At 37.9% G+C, this 18,063-nt stretch overlaps 1 protein-coding gene across 1 annotated transcript in view; it reads right to left on the bottom strand.

Annotated features, from left to right (window-relative positions):
- usp10 (ubiquitin specific peptidase 10) overlaps nucleotides 1–18,063 on the bottom strand; it is an 89,359-nt gene that overhangs the window by 49,905 nt on the left and 21,391 nt on the right. The window contains exons 2-6 of the mRNA XM_041191519.1: nucleotides 11,055–11,123; nucleotides 8,398–8,443; nucleotides 6,639–7,730; nucleotides 2,773–2,864; nucleotides 386–495 (exon numbers count right to left, since the gene is read on the bottom strand). Coding sequence (XP_041047453.1) covers nucleotides 386–495; nucleotides 2,773–2,864; nucleotides 6,639–7,730; nucleotides 8,398–8,443; nucleotides 11,055–11,123 — 1,409 coding nt within the window. The remainder of the gene's footprint in view (nucleotides 1–385; nucleotides 496–2,772; nucleotides 2,865–6,638; nucleotides 7,731–8,397; nucleotides 8,444–11,054; nucleotides 11,124–18,063) is intronic.

Below are 18,063 nucleotides of genomic sequence, written 5' to 3'. Positions count from 1 at the left end.
TGTGGATAGGGTGTCAATCAAGCAGGTTGCTTTGTCCTGGTTGGTGTCATGCTTCTTCAGTGTTGTTGGTGCTGTACTCAACCAGGCAAGTGGAGAGTATTCCATCACACTCCTGACTTCTTACTTATGCCTTGTAGATTGGGGGGGGGGGGGGAGGCCTTGCGGAGTCAGGAGTCTGGTTAATTCCGATAATGAACGAGAATCCTCTGTGCTAAATAGCTACGTGACCCCGAGCGGTCCGTCTACAACTTCCTAAGAGGGACAAGTGGCGTACAGCCACACAAGACCAAGCAAAAACAGGCCTGTGATGTCCTTAGATGCCTGGGGCTGCACATGCACTACACTGAAAACGTTAAGTACGTGTATAAACATATGTAATACATACAAGCTGTCAATCATTGGTGTAGAACTGCGAGGTCTTTGTGTCTCACTATATATTGGAATAGACTTCATCAGATGATACATGGGTGGGCATGCAACCAAAGCTTGCAAAGTCTATATTATATTAGTTAAGGAGATAATAGTTCCCTTTGATTTGCAAAGGACCTACAAACACAGTATTTGATGCCAAGCAGTGGAAGCAACAGAAACAAATTTACATATATTTACAAATATTACATATTTCAAAATATTTTTTTAAAATTCTGATGGAATTAAAACCACACAAAACAAGGGCCTGTGAATGGCTTGTCTGTTTTCTTCATATACAGACACAGTACCTCAAATCCAACACCCTCTGACTGAGGGCGTGCTGGATTTCAGATATTGCCGATTTGGGATGGGACATTTTGGACTATGGCAGTTCAGGTCAAGCCAGGTTGGGTGGGGTCAAGGGTCGCTTGGGGCGTGGGATAGAGCAGCGCTCAATACGATGAAGCTGTTAACTAGTCTGAAGCCACACCGCACCAATGCAGCGTCTAGCTGAATTGTCGAGGTAAGTTTTTTTTTAACTTTTACACAATTAAAATTGATGCATGGAATATTATAAAAATACCTGGGTTTTCGGGTAGTCGCACTTGAAGTACTCTACCTATACTACACATTAATACATAATTTTAATTTTCGTTAAATGCAGTGATGTCCTATTATTTGATTGGAGAATAGCATGTTCCACATGTATTTTCAATTTTGTACAGTGTGATTAAGATTGACGTTATGAAAAAATAAGTACAGTAAAACAATCAGCAGTAAAATAATTTTAGTTCTTTAGAATGTACCTCTATATTGGTAATTCCCATTCATCAACTACTGCTCATCACAATCTGATTAATCTGATTAACAGAAGGCACCAGCTGGCACTTTCTGTAGCTGTACTTATCAGTTAAAAATAAGAGTAAAAATGCTCCAAAGATTACTTATAAAACATCTACTGTGGTAATATCAGATTAAAATGGGTGAAGAAACAGGAGGAAGTTATGCTGTTGCAATTTGCTTCCCATGTCACCTGCACAGAAATTATTACAACGCAACATAAATCCCAAATTTATTCAGCTTGATTAAAGCTAAATGAAGCTCCTTTTTACTCTTATTTTTAACCGGTAAGTACAGCTACAGAAAGTGCCAGCTGGTGCCTTCTGTTAATCAGATTAATTAATCAGATTGTGATGAGCTGTAGTTGATGAATGGGAACTACCAATATAGAGGTACCATTCTAAAGAACTAAAATTATTTTACTGCAGATTGTTTAACTGTACTCATTTTCTCATAACTTCAATCTTAATTTGCTATATTTTGATGGAGTCGGACAGGTTGACAAACCCCGTTTCATGAAATGAACAAGGGCAAAGTTTGCCTGGAAATGTAAAAAAATAAACAAAATTTGGAAAATATCTCTAAATTTTGCTAACTTACACATAAGCAAAAGGACAATGCTGGGTAATAAATGCTAATTGTATGCTTTTTATTTCAAATACTGCAGACTGTAACTCAACTAAAGTTCCTTCAAGATTGTAGTCTAAGAGATACAGATAATTTTTCTAATCTATGAGCTCTACTCTGACATTATCTCAACCCTTTTGTAAGATTAATGATTCCAAGCTTCATCGGTTCAAGTATTACATTACAACAAAAGGTGATTGCATTTTCAACAAGGATCACTCAAGTATGGCATTTTTCAGTTAAAATGACTCGTAATAACAGTAAACTTCAATTTTATTGAAATTAGATGATATTTAATCGGCCCGTTTTAAATAACTTTCAGGTTATGAATTTTGCTATTGTCTAATGCAACAATCGAAACAAATTTCCTCAGGTATTCATTTGAAAATTATCTTTTGGCTGAGCATTAACGCCCGGTCTCTTAAGTGCCTCGAGTTATGTTTCCATTTTAAATGAATTACACAAATACAACAAATTGTGATTCTGTGAATTATATAAATGCAAACTGTTTTTGGAGACAAAAGTGTAAGCTTTGCAGATTTTTTGGAGGAAAGAGGTACCCCATAGTCACAATAATCTTAATAAGCTTAAAAAAATGTTTGAGACTTCTGATTTCACTTGCTTTCAGTTATTCCCAGCGCTGCTTTCTGTTAACTCCAATACCTTGGCAGTGGCACACAATTATTTACTGAAAATTTACTACTTCACCCACCAGCACATCTAGAACTATGAAATTTATTTCAATAAGCCTTTCACAAGAATGGTTATAAATATGCTCAAATCATATCACATAGCAAAATTTAGTTTTTTTTGTTTCAACATTTCCAGTCCTTTGGCTGTACATATGAATTGTTGGATGTTCGATACCATGTTGTATTCAGATTTTAAGGATACAGCATTGATATAGCACCAATTGCTTTTGTTGATCAGACCTCGAGGTTGCAAAGACACTGGTTTATGAACCAATTTCACATTTTCCAGCAGTTCTGTAGATATGGAAAAAAAATCACATTACAAGATTAATACACTGAATTTAAATTTACCCATTGAAGTGACTTTCAATCTGGTCCCCAAAATGTTGCTCACTGATCTTAATGTAATACATTAAAACCTTTGGTGTGATTGCACCATAGCATATTCTACATCTGCAAAATTGTTAGTACTATAATAGCTATTCACTTCCCCAGTACATTAGGCAGCAATAAGCTATGCCACAGGGTGTTGAGGTGCAGATTTGTGCATGTGATGTCCTAAAGAAAGGTGGCCCATAAATGGTGCTGCCAGGATAAACTGAGACATTGTAAAACGTAAAAACTTTAGTTACATCATGCTTAACTGATATAGCATTTTAATCAAGATTATATCTGCGTGCTCCCCTATCTTATAACTACATTCCCTCATGCGCAAATTTTTTTTTTCTTTGTTAGCCCTGGTTTCATTATCTGACTCAGGCAGCTAGCAAATATGGCAACAGCACTATAAATATAGTCACTGTCTCAGTTTATCCTGGCAGCTCCATTTATGGGTCACCTTTCTTTAAGACATCACACGCACAAATCTGCACCTCAACACCCTGTGGCATAGTTTATTGCTGCCCAATGTACTAGGGCAGTGAATGGCTATTATAGTGCTAACAATTTTGCAGGTGTAGAATATGCTATGGTGCAATCACACTATATCTATTTTCACAAATAAATGTTTGTTCAGCTTGATCTAATAATGAGTTAACTAGTGAAACACTTTCATGCAATTTGTATGTATCCAAATCCCATATACTAACAGTTCCATCTCAAACAGTAACGAACATAATGGACTCTGACTGAAGACTTGAAATCCAGGTTTTGCACAAGCCCACTAATTGCTGGTAGTGCTTATTCATTATCCGCAACAAAATTCCATTTACTCAAAGAAAGGGTAAACACATGTGTAACTATGCTTTCCTCAATCCATCACCCAGCAATTTACGTAAAACACACAAACATACCACTACTAAAACAGCACAACTGTGATGACATACAATAGCAAGGGCATGGTACACTTTTCAGGTACTTACTAACAGTTTTTTGACCAAATAGATACAGCCATATTAAGAAAGTGTTTCCAAGTTTACTGGCATCTGTCCTGTTATGCTGACTGTAGAGCAACATTAATCATTTTTTAAAACTGCTGCTGTATTTTCTTCAGCACACCATCTTGCAAATTTGACAGATCTGACAGCAAATCAGGAACACATGCAATTTTATTCAGAACAAAAGGAATATTTGTTGGAAGATGACTGAGTCGACAATTGAAGTTAAGTGCATTTATTAGAAAGTATCTGACAGCACAAAACATGGAACATGAATTAATCTAGTGCAAAGAGCTGGAACTGACGGAGTAGAATAAGACTTATTAGCAATCCTTCCTAGGAATGTTGAACTTGGTAACAGGTTAACAGAATGAGCAAGTTTCCAAAGGTGACCAGGACAAGGATGCTCCATTACTTAATCCTTGCAACATATAATCAAAGTTCATGATGAGAAACAGAAAACAGTCTCCATTACTTGGAAATTGGGTTTATCATTGGAACACAAACATTATGTATATCTGTGGATTTGCACATTAGGAAAAAAAGGTTGGGAGAAGATAAATCAAAAATTTGATTGAAAGTAAAAAACAGTGACTATTGAGAAGTAACAGGGTGCAAAACAACTGTGGAGGAACAAAAGGAACTATTACCAGTTGCAAGAGGCAAGGAAGAATGTCAAACAAAAACTTATCACTGGCATTACAAGGTGCACAGGAACTAATTGCATGTTATTAGCACCATCTTGTGGCAACAGCAAAGTGGGGCTATTGAATCTTCAGTCAAAAGAAAACATGTTTTTCAATCCAAGTGTAAGATAAAACAATGTAAATGCTGACCTTGACAGATACTTAAAAATACATACACACATGTCCTCTGAACAGCTAGATGGATACAGAATTAATAAACTGACAGAAGTGGTTTAGTTTTCCAGCTATCAGCTGACAGCTAATATAGATACAGCCACACCAGAAAAGTTAAATATTTTTACAGACCAACAGGTGTAAGGGAAACAGTTCAGCGGGAACTAAATAAGGCTCTACAGCAGCAGGTATTTAAAGGAGCTATTACTTCTGAACCATGAGTGATTAGCTTGAATGGCCCCATAGCATGATACACCCTGGTAAAGCTGCAATTCTATTGTTTTAAAACTAACATTAAATTTGAAATAAACTGGATGCAGCTTTGGCACCCACATGAATTATTAAACATTATTTTCAATACATTTTTGCATTAGTAATTGTGGTTAATACAGGTTTTACCATAAAGATTCAGTAGGCTCCCTGGTGAGCCATTTGGAGTTAGAGGGCCCATCTTAGATCCTCAATCTATTTTACAGTCCAGGCAAACATGAATTGTTACTTGTGGAAGGTGGCATCCATTGCCCATACAACTAAAACCTAGCAGAAGTTACTGCTTTTGTGACAGTGAGAAATTTGAAAAAGGAAATGGAAATGTTCTCAAGTTATCTTTATATGCAATTCTCTGTGAATCTTCCCCCCCGCCCCCCCCAACATCTTTTTTGAAGTAATCAAGAGATGAACACTTTTTTCAGGGAATCAAGAAGCCATTCATGGGTTACTGCCGAGTAGTCACAGTCTACGCAGAGTATCAACAACTACTTATTTTGTAAGTTTGTCAATATCCAGATATTCCCATGTCTGGGCAATTAGATGCACTAATTTGTGGCCTACAGTCCATTCCTGATAGTTCCATCTTAGCCCTGCCAACAGCATGTGTTCCTACATTCAGCACTGTGGTAAGGTAATGAACAGATGCTTTCCGGTTTACAAAAATACTAGGCCATATAAATAATGAATGCTCAAAGAAAGTAGGTGCAGCTTCACTTCAATTATATACTTGACTGTTACTATGTTGTCTGTATAGACCCGCATTAGGGAATGGGTGCAGCTAGCCACATGCCTTCAAACCGGAGAATGCATTGGTGCCTATTTAACAATTTGCAGAGCAGAAAATGGAACTGTGATTGGTAGACATTGTTCCTGATTGAAAATCACCTTTCTTTCCATCTCAGACGGAGAATATAATTCAGCACATAATCTCAAACTAAAGTCGTTTCTTATTGGAATTCAAACAGTGTAAAATCATAAACTGAGACACAGTGGCTATACCAATTGTGAACACTGGTCCGGAAACAAAACTTGCTTCGGACTGATTAAAAAAAAACAGCTATCAAAGCTCATCACTGCAGGTCTAAATGAATCTAGTTTCTTTTTAATTTTTGTGCTGATTAAATAAACTGATTTCCACACATCAAGCATAGATGTGCAGTGACATAAGCTTTATGGTCCATACAGCTTGTCTAAACTTCAGGTATGAAGAGACAAGTCTGATTTTCAGTCAGGTGCCAACCTGTCACACACAAAGGCCAATGGGAATCCAGACATTCCCTCTTTCAAAGTTTAGGCTGCTGTCTTATACTTTATAGCAGATGGTTTCAGAGAAATACATACAAACCACAAAAGTAGCTACTTACACATGCATGGCTTACAAGGATGTCTCAGGTTCTTGTAAAACTAGAATGTCAGCTTTAAAGATCAGATTTCTGTTCTGCAATTATTGAGAATTTCCTTACTATGAAATGACCAAATATTTAATTTGGTACCATTCCAGGTATAGTACAAAAGAGAACTGATATCCTGAAGTCTCTTTATACCAGATTTTTAAAAATTACCTGCCATCTGTTGGGCTGCAGAATCCTCAGACACTGGAACGGGCACATCCATTCTTATCTCCGGTTGCTTTTCAGGTAATTGAACAGAAGGATTGGTTGGTATGAATTTTGCTTCAACATAGGCCACAGGTCCTGCTGAAGAGGGCTTTGAATTGTGGAAGAGACTAGCCCAGGATTTGGCTGGCAAAGGAGCAGAAGCCGTAGAAGGAGCTACGGCTGTCTGCTCTGGCTCAACTGCATATACATCCTCTGGTTTATCCTGCTCGCATTCTGTGGTATCAGTATGCAATCCTTCCCCATCAGAAGTACTAGGAAGTGTTACAGCACTATCACCAGAAGATTCCAGTGTTTGTCCACTGTCATTTTTAACATCCGCAGTAATATCTGTGCCTGCGTATGATTGTGCAATAGCTGTCCTTACTGGGCTACTCCTTCCAGTCTCAGAGAGATCAGGCTGTTCAGAGGAATTAACCTCATTATCAGCCTCAGTGTTAGCCTTAAGCTCGAACCCAGGCTGCTCAGCAGTCCTGGTCTCATCTAGCGCACTAGAGACTGTATCATTACAGAAGGCTCCACTAATGAAGTCCTCATCATTCTCAGGGCTATCACAAGTCCTCTGATTAGCCTTGGAAGAAATAGCTCCATGAGGTTCAGGTATCTCTTTCTGGCCAAGTGATTCAACCTCTTCTGGGCTTATAGCATTTAGCCCCGAGTTTAACACATGTCCATTAACAAGGCCCAAAGTTTCAGAGGGACCGCCAGCATCACTCACACCTTCCTGATAGCGATAATATCCAGGCGGCCGTTTCTTTTTGTTTCTCCTTTCTCTCGGGCCTTGACCTCGATAGGCAAGATCGTCATTCCCCTGGCAATTGCCACTGTCCAGAGAAATATTACCCTCTCCAAATTGGCAGTCAATGGAGCTATAGGCAGCTTCTTCCGACAAGTTGTCTAAGGATTTCTGTACAGGCTGGTATCCCAGTATAAATTCTGGTGCCTGTGGATTCAACGTACTGGAGACTTTGTAAACGTTGCCCTGCAATCCAGGTGGTTCCGACTCATTTTCTTCAGTGTCTGAATCATTTCCATCTCCTATTTCAACAAAAAAAGATTAGCCATAACATTCATGGCCTAAAAACTGTTCCACGTTAAGTTTTAAACTCCCCTTCTCTTGCTCCAAAAAACTCACTACTATAGTGTACAAAAAAATTTTAAAAGGCTAAAACAATGATGTGTTATAAATTTTATGAATAATTAAGTCTAGAAACATTTTCTCTGCAATGGTTTAAATAGTTTTACATTTGGGGTTTAAGCGGAAATCACATGCCAGTGTCCAGGGGTCAACACTGATTACATATTCACCAAGCAGCCAAAAGTAACAAATTATATATTTTAAAATTTTATTCATTCCAAAATGATTCTATAAACATTTCAAATCTCAAATTTTAAAAAAATCAGCAAATATTTGTGCATAAAACGGAACTTTGAGTAACTGCAGGTGAAAAAGCTTATTTAAATGATTGTTTTTTTAAATGTATTCCCATTGCTAGGGACTATTTGACAGAGGAATTAGTTTTCACCTAAAGAAACCAAACTTTCATTAATCTAGACTACTCCACAAAAAGACTGATGCATTTTAATTATATTCATTTGATTTTCAAAGGTTAATTTTATATTGATCTTTATCTTAGCCCAAAGATCCTTCCAGATTATCAAGCTCCATGGATTATTAGCAAATATGTTAAAACCAAACACTTACCTACTGACTGACTGACATGCAAGACTTTATCATTATATGGGGGAAGCTGTGCCAAACAGAAAAACAAAAGTTTTGTATTATAATTTAAACATAAAAAAGGACCACGAACATTATACTTCACTGTATATTCTTGTTGTGAGCAACACAATCGAGTGACAATGAAAATAGTTCAGTACAGAAAACCGTGACTGAAATGTGCAAGATTAAGATAATTACCACCAGACAGCACCATACATCAACGCCTTTTATTTTACAAAAAGCTCAATTCTAAAGGTAAGGCAATTAAAAATGTTCAAGAACTCTTTGAAATCAGAAGTTGATTTGAGTTAAAGGCGACTTGAGTGCCACTCTGAGCACTTAAATGGGTGTGTCTCATGTCCCATCCCAACGTGGTAATATACACCATATTTATACTTTTTGTATGTTGTCATTTAAAGGTTTTTTACTCATGCTTTAATTGCAATTGAGGTGGTTATCAAATAGCCCATGTGAAGCAAAAGATAATAGCTTTGACCTTCCAAATATTTAATTTGAGGGGATTTCTGCTCATCCACTACTGGGTGATGGGCAAGCATTCTGATAATTTAGAGACAGTGGAGGATTCAAGAGAAGCAATTGTGAGGTAGAGCTGGGCGTCATCAGCGTACATGTGATAACTGATGCTGTGTTTCAGATGGTGTCGCTAAGGAACAGCATGTGGATAAGAAATAGGGAGAGTGCCAAGGAAAGATCCTTAGGCGACACTAGAGAAAGAGGTGATTCTTTGACTACAATTGGACAGATTAAGAATGGAACTAGATGACAGCAGCCCCAGCTGGATGACAGTGGAGATCCGTTGGAGCAGAATGGTGTGGTAAACTGTATCAAAGGCCTGCAGACAGGTTGAGAAAGACGAGCAGTGAAAGTTTACCTTTGTCATCATCACTTTGGATGTCATTTGTGACTTTGATATTGCGCACAAGTTACAAGGTTCGATGCGAATGCCTTTCTGGATAAACTGAGTCACTTTTTGTAACCAGATATGTTGCTCTTGTAAGTGGTTGTTGCACTTATTTGTCAGGACAGGAATTAAACAGAACTCAGTCCATCAGCGTTCTACAGATGATGTCCCTCCCTCTCCATCAAAGCTTGAAACACGAGAAATGTGCCTCTTGGCCAATTTCGTAGGTGACTTCAAAGCTTTAAGTACTTTTAGATTTCAAACATTTCCCATCAGGAATTTTTTTTTCCGACTAACATGTTCTACTGCAATGAATTGACCCAGAAGAGGACATTTTTAGGCCATGCACCATACCTACTCTTGCCAAAGGAAGCAGACCACAAATAGGCTTTTATTCTGCTAAAGGAGAGATTAGGCTGTGCACATATTCCTGGCTGGTAAAGGAGGTGTAGAAGAGCGTTGTTCTTCCAGGTGTGTTCCTTTAATGGTGAGTTTTTTTTTCTTGATGCCTTGAGCTTTAGTTCAGATGTAAGGTTGATGCGGAAGTTGCCTGAGGTTTGCTTTTAAAGCTATTGACCTTCAAATTGTTCTGAGCTACTATTCTGGCCAAGGTTTTCTCTACATCTTCTGTAGGGCCACACTCCCAGAAATGCTGCAATGTTTTTAATCATTGAGGGAAGGGACATAGGTTAGGAGGGAGAAGCCAGAGGGTAGAGCTGATGGGTTGGTGTTTATTGCAAGGGGAATGGAATATAAAAGTTGGGAAGTTTTATTGCAACTGTACAGGACTTTGGTATGACTGCATCTGGAATACTGCGCATAGTTTTGGTCTCCTTTTTTGAAAAAGGATACAATTGCTTTCAAACCATTTCAGAGGATGTTCTCTTGCCTCATTCCTGGGATGAGGGGGTTTATCTTATGAAGAAAGGTTGAACAGGTTGAGCCTATACCCACTGGAGTTTAGAAGGATGAGAGGTGATCTTACTGAAACATATAAGATCTTAGGACTTGATAGGGTGGATATTGGGAGGATGTTTTCTCTTGTGTGGGAAACTCGAACCAGGGGACACAATTAAGAATAAGATGTCTCCCTTTTAAGACAGATGAGGAGAAATTTTTTCGCTCAAAGGATTGTTAGTTAGTGGAATTCTATTCCCTAGGAAGAAGTGGAGGCTGGGTCATTGAATTTATTCAAGGCAGGATTAGACAGATTTTTGATAAGGGAGTCAAGGGTTATCGGGGGCAGACAGGAAAGTGGAGTTGAGACCATCAGCCATGACCTTATCAAATGGCTGAGCAGGCTGGAAGGGCTGAATAGTCCACTCCTGCTCATAAGTTCTATCCCTAACTGAATCATGCAAAAAATCCAAGTAGTTATTTTTCAAAACACAAAAACGTTATGTCACAACAGCTGTAATGTAGCTGCAATGTGGTGGCTACAGTGTGTAGACTGCCATGGAATCATCACTCAGCACAAAAGGCTTTTAATCTAAAGAAAAGTACAAAATCCTGTTCATCTGAAAAATCCTCAACCAGTCCATCTCTGCACAGCACACAACTTATCAATTGTTTTCGGCCCCATTATTTGGTCAAAATTCCATCTGTTAAATCAGCTGTAGACATATAACTTAAGACCAAGCAGTCAAGATCACCACCTAAAAATTGTTTTATGATAAACAGAAATAAAAATTCCAGGTTTTCCTCAACGAGCACATACCTCAACAGAGCTGCGCGATGTTACAAAGAATTGATTGAATTCATCAGGGCTGAACTCCCCAAAGATGTACTGAAAAAAATAAATGAATGTTATTAATCTAAATTGACTGCAAGCATACTCTCTAAAACCTGGGAGTAAATGCTGTAAGTGGTCTATTTATTGTTTATCTTGACACAATTACTTAGAATACTAGCCCATGCTGCCCATTAAATCCTTGTACCTATCCTTTAATGAACGCACTACGTTATCATGCAAGGGTTTCTCAAGACTGTACAAAGCAAGAAGTTCCTCCATGATCACTAAATGCTGAGAGAGAAAATGATCAATCTAGATGAATACAGGTTATTTATACTAATTTTAACAGTGAATAATTAAACCAATTTAAAATCAGTTTGAGACTACAATGTTAAAAGATGATAGAGAAAAAGTGTATTGATGAGATCAAACACAAATACCAAAGTTATAATTAAGCTTTTATAATCTGTCTCATTTTATTTCAGATTCCAGAGACATACAACAAGTTGCATTCACACAGCCATCATCAACAAGTATCCTATAATACTTAAAAGACTAAATTTGACACTGAGCTGCAAGAAACATTAGGTCTCGTGACCAAAAACTTGGTCAAAGAGAAAAAGAAACCAGGGTTTCAGGTCTAGATAACTAAACACCACCTCCTGCTGGAGGTTGTAATTGTGGAACTACAGCACAACAAAAAGGCAAAGCTTTCAGAAGGCGAAATTGCGAATCCCTCCAAGGGTATAATCAGAGGGAAAAAACTGAGATGCCAGTAAAAGACCTTAAAATCTAAAAGGGGTCAACAAAACGTTTGCAAAGTTTTGGATTGCAAGTTTCTAATTTATTAAAAAATTAGAAATGAGAGAATTCAGGTAAACATACTGATTCAATTACCATGCAAGGCCATTGAAGCAAACTGTACACATTTAAACAACTGGATAGTTATAGCACAAAGAAGCGATTATACTGCCACTGGCTGGTGAGAAGAGAGATCAATACAAACTGAACCAACCTTCCCTTATTAAAATGTCTTCTGGAGGTGAATCCTCACAGCCGTTTTCACTTAAAAAGACAACACTGCTTTCCCCAATGGCTCATTAAATTTACCAGCAAGCAAATAAGCAATACAGCTCAGGATGGTTGCAGATTGAATACCCAATCAGTGCTGAATCAATGAAAGGCAGTGTTAGGAGCACTTTAATTGGCCTCAACCTCTGGATCAGCAATGGAGACTGAGTGGAAGGAAATCAGCCATTATCCAGTAATAACTATTGGAAATAGATGCACACAGTAGTTCACCAAGGGCAAAAAATAAAATTAGCTGCATTCTTCATAGCATCAAACAATCTGCCAGCACTGCATCATGATCTATATGACTATTAGCAGCAATCTGTACCTGTGAAATCATACTTTGGTATGCAGTCAATGTTTTTTTGAAGGGTGGGAGAAGAGGAAATTAAACTAAAGAAAAATGGCAAGAGTAAATTATTGCTTTATTAAGCCAGTGTGCTATATCCAGCAACTGTCTTCAGAGGTTACAAGTGAGCAGGCTCCAGGGGTAAAATCGGATTTAAAAAAACTTATTTTTACCTTACTTTTACTTACCTCAGCTTCTGATGCTTGAAACAACATGTATTGCACAGACCCATGATGAATGGGTTTTTACCTCTGCCACTGTAAATGGGTGGAGGTAATGCTGTCACCCCTGCTAATCTGTAAATAATATCTCAAAAGCTAATGAACAAAGCTTGGTACACAGGGTAGACCAAGGAAGATCTGAAGTTTTTGGTGAAGATGTAGATTTTTTTTTATTATTCGTTCATGGGATGTCAGAGTCACTGGCTAGGCCAGCATTTATTGCCCATCCCTAATCCCTTGTTCAGAGGGCATTTAAGAGTCAACCACATTGGTGGACATCAGATTTCTTTCCCTAAAGAGCATTAGCGAACCAGGTGGTTTCATGGTCATCATCAGACTTTTAATTCCAGATTTTTTCTGAATTTCAAATTCCCCCATTTGGTGGTGGGATCTGAACCCATGTCCCCAAAGCATTACCCTGGTCTCTACTAGTCAGTGACAATAACACTATGCCACCGCCTCCCCCTAGATCTAGATCCTGGAATCTTTTCAAAGCATCCGTTAACACTGACAGATTGGATGAATTGAGGTTTTTTTTTAAAGAATGTTGTAGTTGTTTTATTTAGAATGTTCTTGATTGTTTTAGAATGTTGTGGATCGTCTCAGTTGCTGTGGTGGAATTTGTCATAGCTGTGAAATTGTGTTTTCAGAGCAGGTTGTTGGATATGAATTTGCTTAAAGACGTGCTTAAATGTTATAATGTAGTTTAATGTTGAGTTAACATAGCATGGGAAGATATGCGGTGTACTGAGTGCCCTCTTGTTCAAATGGGTTCCAAAACTGACAAAAAACCCTCTTTTGAATGAGTTCTTGCAGCTTTATTTTAGCTCAAATCTACAAAATTAGAAACTTCCAATTAAAAATTGTACTTCAAATTTATAACATACACATGATTTTTTTATGAATGAGAAAGTAGTCCTATACATATTCCCCTGGAAATTAAATATCAAAATGATCCAAAACACCAAAATTAAAATTGATGTAATTGTTTTCCATTTTAGGTTGCAAAATGCTTCAAATTTGAAAATTTCACCAGAGAATTATAAAAACATTGTTCATCTTAATAATAAACAAACATTTTTATCATGCAACCATCACCACTTACAGTTTGAAACAAAGTTCATAATTGTATATACCATGTTATCTTTAAAAGCATAGATGTATATTTTTCCAAACACAATAACCCCACCCTGCCACACATTTTTAGCTGATTATCCATGTGGTAGAAAGTTTTAACTTTATGAAGTGAAAAACCTCTATATCATGTTTAATACATGACTATACAGAGCATGTGCTAATAAATTTGCTTCTAACTAGATTTAAGACTGAAATAGCCATTCCTTGGTAAACTATCTGCAGATTAGCCAAGATGGAGAAACTTTGTTCGAAGGTTATCGGATGATCTAAGTCAGTGCATTAATAGATATGCAACGCATGGCTGGAATGAAGAGCAACTCAAGTAATTCAATGCAGATATGCAAGGATATTGTTAAAATTTGGTTAATTAATTGATTTATATTCAGAAACCTATTGATCTGAAATATATATCTTGCATTCTTTCTTCAATATCAAACTCAGTTTCAGTTGATTCAAAGGGACAGTTCAACTGTGTACAGAGGACTGGAATTTTAACTCATTCATACAATTATTACATTGAAGTCTATGAAACATTAACTTTCCCAAGTGTTTCAAATTAAGAGTGTGTGAGAGAAATACATTCTGAAGATAATTTAAAACTCGAGGAATGACAATTCCCAAATTCTTGTGTTGTGTTTCTGCTTCTGTCTAATTATTTCACTTGTAAAATGAATCCACAAAGACTGCACTCAACTGAAAACATAGGTATTTGTATTTATTACCTTTTGGATTAAACAGGAAAATAAGATAAGATAGTCCAGTGTTTTCAGAAGACGACAAAAGGAAAGCCGGTGGGCCTCCCACATGATCATCATATATAATAATATAATAAAAAGGTAATTCATAGTCTTGTGGCAAGCTAAACCATTCATGGTATGCATACGGGTGCAGTTCCTTTTCCCCTTATCCATTTTGTTGTTCTTCTATACAGTTGGAAATAAACTACCACCGGTCCAAACAATTGGGAATAGTGCTATTCAAGATTTTAGGCTGTTATATTGCAGAATCTGCCAAATAAAACGCTTGCTGATATTATAAACCTCCCTTACCAAAGACAAAAGTAATGTGTTAGGAATTTGATGATGGAATTATATCACTAATGTGGATTTGGCAGCAATTTCAGTGCAACAGTTGTCCTGTACTTGTTCCCCCATAAACAAACTACCAAAATGAACCAAAATACCAGAGATACCCTGTGTAAAAGTTGATTTCATATAAAAATTGACCTCATGATTTTTGGCTTAAAAAATGTAGTTTTTCATATACCTCATGTGGCAGTCCACTCTAGTTTTTCAGACCTATAATTTCAGAAGTAAAATCTCTACAATCACATGGAAATATAATGAATTGAGGTTTTTAATCAAAAAGTTCCAGCTAACCTATTTCCTCCAGTTTCTACTTGCCAATTAAAATAGGAAGAATGTAGGTCAATTTAGATTTTTTGGGAAAAAACCGACAGGTTCTTTGGAGAGCCATGTTAGGTCTGCCGGGCAAATGTGTTTTAGTTGAAAGTACTGTAGATCATAGCATATAAGTCGACCTTTGAAGCCTTGAAAAATCCTTCCAAAAATGGGGTTTGCAGAGTATAACATGAACTGCTGATGTTGGTGCAGGTTGTCACCATTTTCAAATCAGCTTCGTAGTTAATTCTTTTTGCTAGGGGACCCATTTTTGTTAGTCATCCATCATGCCAGGTCTGCTCTGTGTGGCCATGTCTTAAATTCTCACGCATCTTTTGGCAACATAGCCCATATCGCCTGCTTGATCCCATGCACTGACCTATGAGGTTAGCAAAACATGCATTTCTGAGGTGAAAAATTGAGGTTGACTGCTATTGCGTGCATAGCATTTCTTAGCAGAAATGGAGGAGGAGGTTGACATAGCCCAAGTATAGATCTAAACAATGAATTTTGGTGCCAAAAAATGGGGTTGACTTATATGCTGTAATCTACAGTAAGAACATTACTATGTAAGAGTCAGCCCTTTACCTTTTTGCCTAAAAAATTGATTTGGCTTTTACATTAGTTTATATGGTAACCACAAAACTACTCACTGGAAATACTGCATCCTTTAGAGAAATAATAATTAAATCCATCTGGATTCAATCACAAAATTACCTACACAAGAATTGCTTACTGGATCCTTCTTTAAGAGAAGGATCATAATTAAATCTACCTAGATGGACCACGTACTTAAGACTCAATTTTCATTTTCATTGGCAATTTCACAGAAATCGCTCAGGAATTCAGCTAATTCTATAGAGGAGTTACAAGTGGAACATTTGAATCCACAAAACCTAAACCACTGTACTCCAATAACTTTAAAAAGACCTTATAAGATAAGCGTTTGAAATAGTTTCAGAGAAACAAATATTTATTTTGTATCCAACCACATTAGAACTGCCATTTATTACATTCTAACATCTTATAATTGTACAATGTATACATTTAGGTCAAGGTGCTTTGAGAAATATTAAGGCAAAAGTTCATTCAGAAAGCTGATTCAGCAAATGTATAACAAATCACAAGTCACGATCAGTAAGGGACGCGCGAGAAGGCAGGCGACTACACTGGAGTGAGATGGAGACAGAGTGAGTAGCGAATTAGTTTCAGGTGGTAAATTCTTTTCAGGTTTTAACTATAGATTAAGAATCCAGATCTGACATAGTACTAACTTATAAGTTAGACTATCTTGTTAAATAGAGAACTGCCTGGAGCGACAGTTATCTGTCAATCACCTGAAAGCAGTTGGTTCACGTGGTATTAATTACTGCAGCAGAAGCTAAATTAGCTAGTGACTCACAATCTAAGAGAGGCAGACTTTTCAAACTGCACGATCAATAAGGGGTGCGCGAGGAGACAGGCAGCTGCGCTGGAGTTAGATGGAGACTAAGTGAGTAGTGAATTAGGTTCACTTGGGAATTCGGTGCAAGGGGAAAAGACGTGTGGTATACCTGGGAATCTTTCTAAGTTAATTGAGTAAATTAAGTTGGCTAAATAACATCAGCAACAATGACAGGAGGTGTTATGTTGCAGCTGTGGAATCTGGGTGCTTTTGGATGCCAAGGTGATCCATGACAAACAGCTACACAAAGTGTAAGCAGCTAGAGGAATTCCGGATCAGGAGTATTGATCTGGAAGCCAAACTACAGGCACTGAGCAACATAAGGGAGGCGGAAGAAATACCTGGACGCATTGCTCCAGAAGCCAGTCATATCTCTCAGAATAGGATTGTCTGTTTTGGTCAGCAGTGAGGGACAGGACAATGTGGCCGTTAGTGAGGCATGTATAGGGACCAAGCAGAGTCGTGAAGGAGCCTCAGACTTTGCAATCGTCAAGCAGGTTTGAGGCGTTCACAACCTGTGTGGACAAAAGCGAGGTCTGTAAGGTGGATGAACAGGCTGGCCATGGTACCGTGGCGCAGGAAGCCATTCAAGCGGGGAGAGGGGAGCAAATAGGAATATAGTGGTAGTATGGGCCAGTATAGTGAGGGAGATTGACACCGTTGTCTGCAGCAAAGTGCAAATGTCCAGAAGGCTGTGTTGGGTTTGGGACATCTGCTCAGGGTTGGAGAGGGGAAGGATCCAGTCATCATGGTCCATGTAACTACCAACAACATAGGGAGAACAAGGAAAGAGGTTCTGCAGAGTCAATATAATAAGTTAGATAACCAATTAAAAAGCAGAACTTCAAAGCTCTGGATTATTACCTGAGCCACATGAAAATCTGCTTCAGGCAAATAGGATTAGAGAAATGAACTTGTGGCTCAAAGGCTCGGTGTCAGAGAAGTGGGTTCCGGTTGGTGGGGCACTGCCAACAGCATTGGGGAAAATGGGGGCTGAACAGTTGGGACGGTCTAGGCCTGAACCATGCTGAGACAAGTCTTGTTGCGAATTGCATAACTAGGGAAGTAGAGAGGGCTTTAGAGGGGTTGAGGGATCAAGCTTGGGCAGATGTAGTAAATCAAGGTGCAACTTCATGGCAGGAGACCATAATAGTCCTCTGGAAAGTGAGGGTCGTAGAATAGCAGGAAGGGACAGAGAAATAAAACTAATACACTAAGTCAAGACTAGATGTTACAAAGATAAAAAGACAAAACTAAACGCTCTGTATCAGAATGCACGGAGCAGGCATAACAAAGCAAACAAATTTAAAGTGCACATTGAACTAAATAAATATGATCTGATACCCATTACAGAGATGTGGCTGCAGGATGA

The sequence above is a fragment of the Carcharodon carcharias genome, chromosome 7 (genome assembly GCF_017639515.1).
Source record: "Carcharodon carcharias isolate sCarCar2 chromosome 7, sCarCar2.pri, whole genome shotgun sequence".
NCBI lineage: Eukaryota > Metazoa > Chordata > Chondrichthyes > Lamniformes > Lamnidae > Carcharodon > Carcharodon carcharias.
The sequence above is the reverse complement of the archived record's forward strand: the minus strand, read 5'-3'. Positions and strand labels throughout refer to the sequence as shown.